This window comes from Ursus maritimus, unplaced genomic scaffold (genome assembly GCF_017311325.1).
Source record: "Ursus maritimus isolate PB19 unplaced genomic scaffold, ASM1731132v1 scaffold_19, whole genome shotgun sequence".
Lineage (NCBI taxonomy): Eukaryota > Metazoa > Chordata > Mammalia > Carnivora > Ursidae > Ursus > Ursus maritimus.
Window position 1 is genome coordinate 45603976 of NW_024424341.1, and position 10334 is coordinate 45614309.

The following is a 10334-nucleotide window of genomic DNA, read 5'->3' on the forward strand; positions in this document are numbered from 1 at the left end:
ATCCGCTCTTCCTATTTAGGTCACGCAGGAAGGCAGCAAGGGAGGGTCAGAATGTGAGGGACACGGCTGCCCCCTCCCCCAACTGCACGGCCCCTGACAACCCTCTCCCACCCAGACAAAAGTGACAAAATTAAAATGGGATGTGGACAATGTGTGGGAAGGAAGGACGGGGAAGAACGTGCGGTCTGGGGGACAGGGCCGTAGGGGTGGTATGCAGGAGATGAGCCTGGCCTGGCACGGCTCCGACAGGCTTGGGAAGCATGGGGCCCCGGGGAGGACGGGCCCTCCCGCCAGATGCCTGACTCTGTGGTGTCTGCTGTGCTGGGCGGAGGTGACCAAGCCTGGGGCTGTGGTAGAGGGTGAGGGAAGGGCTCCCTCGTGCCCCCAGAGCAGCTACAAGGCACCTGCTTCACGTGCTGCGACCGCACCGCCTGAGAAGCCCTGTGACACAGGTCCCACTGCTGGAAATGCTGCAGCAGAACGTGTGTAAACTAGGGACGGGGCTGGTGCAGGGGGGCGCGAGGAGGGGCAAGGACGCGGGGACCTGAGGAGGGCCTGAGGGGAGCCCTACAGAGGGCAGGGAGGCTGCTCTGACCTTGTCGTGCTCCTCTCGGCTCAAACTAAGGGCCAGCTGGAGCTGGACGTCGTCCTCGGGGCCGCAGGACGGGGGCTGGGGGAGAGAGAGCGTGAAGGGGCCGGGGCGGGACACGAGATGGGAGACAGGGAGGGAGAAGAGGAGAGACAGACAGACAGAGACACACACACACAGAGCAACGGAGGAGAGCCAGGGAGGCACAGAGCCACAGACACGGTCACAGAGAGAGCACAGCATCCACGCAGAAGAAACAAGAATTCTCTGGACAAGGACAGAGGAGGAGCAGGATGGAGGAGGAGGAGGAGCGGGACGGAGGAGGAGGAGGAGGAGGAGGAGCGGGACGGAGGAGGAGGAGGAGGAGGAGAGGAGGAGGAGAGGAGGAGGAGGAAGAAAAAGAAAAAGAATAATAATATGAAGAAAGGTAATGAGAAACCCCCTGGGGGAAAAGGGCACAAAAATCTACATTTCACATATGAGCGAGAGGGAGGAGGGGGAGGAGGAGGAGGAGGGGGACAGAGGAGGAGGAGGGGGAGTGGGACAGAGGAGGAGGAGGAGGGGGAGCGGGAGCGGGACGGAGGAGGAGGAGGAGCGGGACGGAGGAGGAGCAGCAGAGAGAGAGAGGAGCAGCGGACAGATAAGGGAGGCAGGGCGGGGGGACAGAGCACACCGGCCCTCAGGAGCTGAGGGGTGAAGGATGGAAATGGGATGGCAGAACCGAAGTCAAACCCCTGCCTCGCCCCCCACACCCACGGGGCCGGTACCTGGTCCGCCTCCTCCTTGCTCATGGCCAGGGCCAGCTGCAGCTGCAGCTCCTCCTCCCCGCTGCTCTGCGGCCACGCCTGCTCCGCCTCGGGAGGGGGCCCAGAGCCCACCGCTGCTGAGGAGGCTGCCGTGGGGAGAATCAGCTGAGACACGGGTGGGGAAAGAGAAGGCGGCCCCCCAGCCCAGAGAGCGGGCTTCCACTGGGGGTGGGGGGGTGGACTGCGAGCCGGGTTTGTCAGGCCCCCCAGAATCCCTGCCGGCGCAAGAGCAAAAGCCCGCCAGGAGAGAGGCAGCAAGTCTGGGGGCCTCAGAGCCCATGAGCCGGGTTTCCACACTGCACACCTGGGGCCTGGCACAGAGCCCGGGGGACACAGGTCCTTCATCCCTGGTCCCACAAAGCTCCCATGTGTCCAGCATTTGCAGGGCTGGTGGAGAACCGTACGGCCGGACCAGCTGGGCATTAGGGGAAGAACAGCACCTGCATCCTCAGGCCCCAACCTCAGCCTGGGTGAGGCTGACACAAGGGGTGCCTGGCAGGCGCGAAGGGAGGCAGGAACAGAGAATGGGAAGGGGGAACGGACAGGGCACAGTGGCCTAACACAGGCGAAGGACCAGCTGAGCTGGGGGGTAGCGCCCGACCACTCCTCCCTGCTGGCCCGTGCTGGTATGGGCATGCAGTCCCCCCTCAGAGAGCCATCCTTAACCTCCAGCCCTGGGCAGCCCCCTCCAAATCCCCTGCTCTTTGTCTTAGGCACTGAGTATCCTCAGGCAGGACCATGGGCGAACCTGTCTGGCAGCTCCAGGGCTCAGGCTGCTGACAGGGGCACACCTGGGCCCTCAGGTGGCTCTTGGTCAATATTTGTGGGTGAACAGAACAGTTCTCAGCTGTCAGGTCCCACAGCAAGGGGGACAGGACAGGGAAGGACCGTCGTGGGTGGGGAGAGCCTGAATTTGGAACTCCAGCCCACCTGGCCAGGAAGGAGGGGGAGCGAGAAGGCTCGGCGGCTGGGCACAGGGCGCCGGGCAAGGAGGCAGCCTGGACCCTTGGCCACCAGGGGCTTCCAGAAGAAGGGGCAGGGTGGGCCAGGAGGGACCTCCTGGGGGCGGCAGGCCTCACCAGTGGCGGTCTGCGCCAGCTTCTCCTTGGTCTTGAGCGCATGGGCGCGTTCCTCCCGCAGCCGGTCCTCATCACGCAGCAGGGCCACCAGCTGTTTGGCCTTCTCACGCACGTTCACACCCTGGTCCTTGCCGTCACGGTCCACATACTGGAAGTCCTTCAGCGTCTGCACGGCGTACATGTTCTCCTTGCACTGCTGTGACACGCGCTCCGAGCCGGTCTTGATGAGGTACTCCATCAGCGTCATGGCCTTCGGGGCGGGGGGCACACCAGTCACTCACACGGCTGCCAGGATCCCAGCCCCAGCACCAACCCGCATGTCATCAGCAGACGGATCAACAAGCGTGGCCCATCAGCACGGCGGATACCACACGGCCATGAGAGAGAACCCAGCACTGCTGCGTGCTGCCCCCTGCAGGGACGACCCTGAGGACGCGGCGCCGCATGGAAGCAGCCAGACGGCATAGAGCGCGCTCACAGGGCACGTCCTCAACAGGCACATCCAGACAGGAAGGAGGGTCACAGCTGCCAGGAGCTGGGGGATTCCAAACGGATATGGGCTTTGTGTTCAGGATGACGACAATACTCTGGGCCTAGGCGGCGGCGATGGCTGCACCCCCAGGAACATGCTCGATGCCCCGGCACCGCACGCTTGGGACTCGTGCGGCTCGGCGACTACGTGTGTCTCGATACAAAGACGGAAACAGGGAAACGGCAGGTGCGGTCACTGCGGCGACACCTGGACTTTGCACAAGGGTGCAGACCCTGCTCTGTCTCTCTCAAAGGAAAACCCAGCGCAGCATGGCCACAAACACACACTTGTTCAATCACACTCCAGAGCAGCCCAGGACACGGGCGTGTGCACTGCCTTCTCCGCTGTCCTGTAAGTCTGGCAAGTGTCACCACTTCCAGCTCTGAGAACCACAAGGAGACGACTCCCTTACCCGAACTGGGAGTCAGGAGGGAGGCACCGAGCCTGCAGGGTCTGTTCAGGCCTCGGCTCTCCACAGGGGACACAGGCGTACTGGGAGCAGCGGGAACACCCTGTGACGGCTTCTGCATTATAGGACAGGAGAACAAATTTCTTTCCAACACGTGAAAATTAAATGGGAGAAAAAACCGCCAGTCCTCAAACAACGGTGCACCTCAGAGTGTGCAGGGAGCCCCTGAGAGCCGCCCAGAGCACAGAGAAACAACAGAGGGAGGACCCGGCCATTTGGGCTGAGCCGGCTCAGCAGCTGTGAAATGTGCCGGGGACCCTGCTGTGGGCCATTAGTAACTCCCCACCGTCCCCGGGAGCCGGACCTGGATCTGGCCAGCTTCCTGAAGGGGTGGGAACAGTGTGTGCACCGGTAATCAGAGATTAGTCTTTAACCAGCACTCGATGTGTTTATCCATCACAGCAGAAAGGGAAGCAGCCCATCGCACCCGGCGTGCAAGGCAGGCAGGCTCCGCAGGTCCTGGGCCAGCGGTGCTCCGACCACAACGGCTGCAGGCACCACACACGACACAAGCCTCCCAGCAGAAGGTCAGTTAAGCTACGGGAGACCAACACACGCCCCAGTCCAGGATGGAGCCCATACCCAACAAATTATAAGAACTGGCTTCCAGGGCCCTGGAGACTGGCAGTTAAACAGACAGTGAACCTGAAAATAATCCAAACACCCCTCAAAGCTCAAACGCACACGCAGGACGCACAGCGCGCTCCTGTGATGGGAGCAGCACACATGCAGCGAGGTAACTAAAGAAACCTCCCAGACACAGCAGACACAAAGGACCAGGCGCATGACCCCATGGAAAGTTCTAGAACAAGCCTGGCAGAAGACAGGACAGGATGCTTCTGGGGGAGGGCTGTGCTGGGCAAGCCTGAGAGGGACGGGGACACCCTCCACCTCTACCTGGGTGCTGGCTTCACAGGTGTGCGCACGCGTGAGAGCTGACCAGGTGGTACACTCACGATGGTGTCACAATGGCAAATGTGAACACTTTCTCAAAAGCCACGGGACAAGCCCACAGTCCTGTTAACTTTCCAAAACCACTTGCTCACAGATGCCAAACAACCTCAGCATAGGAGAGTTGGTCTAAAACAGGGACCAGCAAACTTCTTCTGAAAGGCCCAGGTGATTGATACCCCAGCTTCTCGGGCCACACGGCCCCTGTGCTGACCACTCAGCTCCGCGCGGCAGAGGGGAGGCAGCCGAGCCCCACGGGCCTGGCCGCGCCGACAGAGCTTTACCCACAAATACCGGCGGCAGGCCAGATTTGGCCCATGCACCATTGTGTGTTGCACTCTGGTTTAAGAAGAAAACTTGAGACCCTGATTCCTCAGAGCAGGGAGGTGACACAGCCGAGTCAGAAGAACAGGTTCCAGGGCTTCTGTCCCACCCCTTACCCCCTGGGCGGCCCCGAGCCTCCTCACGCCTCAGTGCTCCCACCTAAAAAGTGGGGACAGGAAAAGTACTTCGCGGAGATTCTGTGCCCCCAGCTGCATGTATCCAGCTGCAGTCAGGGCCCTCAGGACTCACCTCCCCTCGCACACGGGCCATGACCCCTCCAAGAGCCTCTTGAAGTTTCAAGAGGCCCCTCCCGGTCCTGTCCCCTCCCTTCACCTCCAGAGGAAGGCTCACACAGACCCCTCGCCCTTTCCCTGACTCTAAGCTTGACAATAGTCACCCAGTCCTTCACAACAAACAGCCACGTAACTGACCCAGCAGAGTCCACAGGAATGAGGACCCAATCCGCGTCTGTCCCGATGGGCGTGAAAACAAGCCAGAGCATTCCCAGGCCTCAGAAATGAGGGAGCCACCGTGCCCCTGGGGGATGGAGAGTCCGGCCAGCACAAGCCCCGCTGGAGTCCACGGGGCCATGGCCACACACAGAGCAGGCTCTCAGCCAACGTTCACTGAAGAAACGGCAGCAAGAGGACTCGCCAATACTGCTGACCCCAGCCTCCCCCCAGCAGCCGGACCCTCACACGGAAGGAGGTCCACGGGCTGGTATGAGCCACACTGCCGGGACCGGGATCTGGCCACCTGCCCCAGCCTGTGCCCACTGCCACATCTTGACCCAAGGGGAAGACGCCAGGCCCCAGGCCAGAAAACAGAAAAACCGCTCACTGAACGTTGCCGAAAGACATGTTCCCTTTGACCACAGCCTGCAGCGTCCTGTTCACTGGATGAGGACACGTGCACGCATCACTAGGGACCAGCAAAAGGACTCCTTCTGTGGAGGGCACTCTGTCCACGTTTATCAAAATGACACGTGCATGTGCTCCTTGACCCAGAAATTCCAGTTTTAGAGAACAGCAAATACACAAGGCTCCTCGTGGCAGCCCTGGTAACGAGGTGAGACATCACAGCACACTTAAAACCCAGCACCAGGTAGCTCGCAGTTGTCAAAAAAAGGAAGACGGGAAGCGCAGAAGGAAGAACGAAGAAATGAAGGAAAGAAAAAAGGTGACAAATCTATATTTCGATGAGAAACAATCTCTAAGATACAGCTTCATCTTCCTTTTTAAAATCGCCGTTAGTTTACATGGGACAAAGGTCCCCCGTTTCCGCGTGCAGCTGAGCTCTCATGACTGCCTATGGCCACAGGACCCGTGATGATACAGAACAGCTCCACGGCCCCCAAAATCCCCTGTGCCCGTGGCCATCCACACACAGCTGGAGGAGCACGCAAACGCTGGGGACACCAACACCAACAGCCTCTGAGAGGGAACTGGCCTCTGGGCACACAGAGGGACGAACACTGGGCACCCGCTTCAACCTCCTATGTGGACGAATCTCGTGAACGTACCATGTTTTCGAAAAGACGCTGAAGTCTTAAGACTCAAAATTCTCAAACCCTCATGTTTGTTACCTTCGTTAAACGAGAAGAGGGACGAAGGAAGAGAGATTGCACATAAAGACCTAGAACTCCAGCCCTTCCGCAGCACGGGGAAGGTGGGCCCGGTGGCACCACCACCCCACCCCCACCCCCACCCCCACCCCCAGCCCGAGCCCCGCCCACAGAGACATGTGCACGTGAGGGCCCGCTGCAGGCCCGGGCACTGACCTTGTAGACATGCCGCCAGTTCTTGCCATGATCATTGAGCCGCTTCCAGATCATGCTCATGATCTCGGAGAAGGCGACGACATTGTAGGTAAGGTCGGCGATCTCAGACATCAGGGAGCTGGACGGGCCCCAGGGGTCATTGCTCGTGGCTTCTCGGACCTTAATCTCGGCCTCTGAGTAGTTGTGGACGATGTTCTTCATCTGGCGCCGCAGCGACGAGGTCGACATGGTGGCGGGTGGTGGGCCCCCCCGGGGTGTGGCAAGATGGAGCGACACAAGGAAGACAACAGCGGCAGGAGCTGGTGGATCACCGCATCTGAGAAGGAAAGGCCCTTTGGAAACACAAGCGGGACCTGGGGCTGCCCGGCCTGAACCCACCCCCTCGTGGGACTCGCCACTGGCCCTGGGGCCTAGAAGGCTCTGGCCCTCGTTAACCCCCATCTTAGTCACCCGGGCCATCTTTCAGTTCCTCAAACATGCCCAGCTCCTTCCTGCCTGGGGGCCCTCCTCAGTGAGCCAGGGAGGCAGAGTGTGCAGTGGGGGGGGGGGATCACAGGCCGGGGGCACCTCAGTGCAGCACATCCTAGCCAGTTGCCCTGGGTGGGCCAGGACTCCTGCACCTCAGTTTTCCCCTCTAAAAAGTGGGGTTTTGTTCCATAACCCAGGGAGCTGAGAGAACCCAGTGCGTGGGAAACGTGCTATGAACATGCATGGTCATGAGACGGTCACCCTGCTCTTCCTCTCCCTCACCACCCAGGTCACACTCACTCATCCTGAGAACTCTGTTTAAGCTTCCCAGACTTTACACACCCATGGTCACTGTTCCCCAGGGGCCCCATGAGTAGACTGAGGCACCTCGTCTGACTCTGTGGCTAAGGCTGACCCGCAAGGCCCATGGGGCCAGAAACCACATCTGTATGGACGTTAATTTTCCCATCAGAGCAGCTGCCCCAGAAGAGGCATTCAATAAACCACTGGAAGGAAGGGAAGGAGGGAGGGCAGGAAAGACCTCTGGACCAGGAGCGGACGAGGCAGAATCTGAGGCAGAAACAAGGACACACAGAGAGACCATAAAGGGAACAGAGAGGCAGGCAAGAGGCGGGCAATGCCAGGGGGACAAGGCGTCCCAAGGGTGGGGGAGCTGAAGACTCAGGGAAGGAGAGATAAGGGCGAGCACAGCCGCCGCCTGGCTCCCAGCTGCATGCCAGGTGCTCGCTGACCAAGAGATGCCCATTATCTCCTCCAACTGATGAGAAGACAAGGGCTCATGGAGGCTAAACAATTCAGCCAAGGTCACACACCAAGCAAAGCAGCACAGACTTCACCTCTGGCTGCTCGAATGCCAAAACTTAGACTTTTAAGCTGACCTGTGCTGAGAGGAAGGTGATGGGAAGAAACAAAAGGATGGGAACCAGGCAGACGGTGAAGATCACAGCAAGCAGCGATACGGCCCTTACCCTGTGCTGGGCATTCTTCCCCACGCTCTGCACACAGTTACTCAATCCTCCCAACTCCATGATTCACAGCACCTCACAAGGGAGGAAACTGAGGCACAGCAAGAGCCACTCCCCCGTCCTGGCTCCAGAGTGAACTCTGACCACCACAGTCCACATCCACACCAACGAGCCCTCCCACAACCTACCTAAGTCCTGGGACAAGCAGCTGGCCCCAGCTCTGAACTCAGGCTAGAGAGCCAAGCACTTGGAGACACACATGAACAGTTGAAAAGACAAAGTTAGGGGGCCGAGCAGGCCAGCCAGACACACTGAGATGAAGAGCTGATGGGACCGACACAGAGGGACGAGAACAAGACGAATGAGGGGAGAAAGAGGCACAGACACATCCGGACAGAGGAGCTACCCAGAGACATGGTGAGCAGAAGTCACAGGAGACAGAGACAGAAATACAGTAGACAGTGAAGCAAAGAATGAGACTCTGAATGAAGAGACAACAACCTGACGCTACAAATTTACAGAAGGAAAACAAAGACCCGATACAGAACACGTGAAACTTGGGCCCAAATCCTGGCCAAGAGCTACCAACAGGGCAACCTCCTTGAGATCCAGTTTGAGGGACTCTGATAGGAAGGAAAGAATTCCTACCTGGCAGGCTTGGTGATTAAATAAGATGGGTACATACAGTGCTTGGCGCCCTGCCCCACAGATAATAGGAGCTCAATACCGCTGCCCGCCCGTTATTATCAGTAGCCAAAGAGCATTTCCAGAAGGGTGGTATCAGAAGATGCCCTGCTTTAACACTGTGGAACTGTACGAAAGTGCGTTAGAAAAAAACAGTCAATAGGGCATCAAAGCTAAAATTCCTGGTATTGCTTAAAATGGGTTTTTCAAAATAAAAGGATTCAAACAGAAGTAATAGGTTAAACAGAGGACAACAACAGGGCAAAATTCTTCGAGGGGTGTTCAGAGGACTGACAGCACACACTTAGCGCGGAACGGGAAATCTGTGGGTAATGATGGAATCCGGAGCTCCCAGCAGCTGACTGCAGTGCCAGACGGCGCTGGGCGCTTCACCGGGACCACCTCCATGAACACGCACAGCCCTGACTTGAGAAGTCACCCGAGGAATACTACAGGCCGGCAAGCAGCGGCCTGACTGCAGAGCCGCGCTCCGGACCACCGCACCACAGACCCAAGAAACTGCGGGAGGCGGCACGTCCCAGACCAAGCCACGCACGCGCGCAGAGGGTCCCCGGCTTGCGGGGACGTGCCCGGGGACGGCAATGAATGAGAAACGGGGGGGAGGGGGGGAGAGATGCTCAGAGTCCCCGGGAACTGCAGAGAGAGGGAGAGAGGAAGAGGGGCACAGCCGTCACCCCGACCACCGCGCGCCGACACCGGACACAGGCAGGCGCACGGACCCCGGCAGACACCGACACCTGCAGCACCGAGGCCCGGGCGCAAGCCCGCGGGCGCCCAATGTCGGCCCGCCACACACACACAAAGGCCGCGGGGCTGAGCCGGGAGGGGGACCACACGCGACGGACGACCGAGCGCCCCGGCCCGCCGCGCCCCCGGCCCGCGCTCACCTCGGCCCCTCACGCCGGGCTCCGGGGGGTCATGGCGGGCAGCCCCCTGCCCCGCTCGGCCTCGGTGTCGCGGGGCGCGCGCCTGGCCGCGGGCGGCGGACGCGGAGGCGCACTCGGGCGCACGCGCGGACGCACGGAAGGGCCGCACGCCGACGGCCCCGCCGCCCCGGCGCCCGGGAGGGGCGCAGAGAGCCGGGCGGGGGAGGGGAGCCGCCGAGCGGACGGGAAGCAACCGAAGGAGGCGACGGACCGGAAGCGGAAGTGGCAGCGCGCCCCGCCCTCCGCGCTGCTGCCGGCGGCCCCGCCCGCAGCGAGCCTGCGCAGCCGCCGCTTTCGCCGCCCCGCCCGCCCTCACTGCAGCGTCACTTCCGGCGCGCGGCCAAGGAGGCCAGGCGCCGCCGGGAGGCCCCGAGAGACACGCACGGACAAGTGCAGGCCTCGGAGAGGCGGGCCGACAAGCGCGGCCGAGGAAGGCGGGGAAGGGACCGCGTCGTCGCCAGCCTGCGCGGCCACTCCGCCCCCAACATCCCGCGGCGCTCTGGAGATGCCCCTCCTCCCAGGGTGGGGAGAACTGCCGCCAGTCCCCTCCCCCGCAGGCCGGTCTGGCGCCGCAGCCTCCGTGCAGCCACGCCCCCCGCCGGAGACGAGCAGGCGGCCACGCTGGCGGGGTGTGCCCCGTAGGGCGCGCCAAGGGCGCCGAGGCCGGAGGTCAGAGCCAGCAGGGCTCCGGGGGACCGGAGTGGGGGCGGGGCGTTTAC

General features: G+C 61.1%; 1 protein-coding gene across 1 annotated transcript in view; it reads right to left on the reverse strand.

Moving 5' to 3' along the window:
* The window catches only part of EPN1 (epsin 1), a 14564-nt gene extending 4874 nt beyond the window's left edge, over positions 1 to 9690 (reverse strand). Inside the window, exons 1-6 of the mRNA XM_040632908.1 lie at positions 9577 to 9690; positions 6531 to 6846; positions 2475 to 2724; positions 1357 to 1481; positions 596 to 670; positions 1 to 7 (exon numbers count right to left, since the gene is read on the reverse strand). The exon at positions 1 to 7 is cut by the window's left edge and continues 77 nt beyond it. Coding sequence (XP_040488842.1) covers positions 1 to 7; positions 596 to 670; positions 1357 to 1481; positions 2475 to 2724; positions 6531 to 6758 — 685 coding nt within the window. The 5' untranslated portion in view covers positions 6759 to 6846; positions 9577 to 9690. The remainder of the gene's footprint in view (positions 8 to 595; positions 671 to 1356; positions 1482 to 2474; positions 2725 to 6530; positions 6847 to 9576) is intronic.
* Positions 9691 to 10334: the final 644 nt, after the last annotated feature.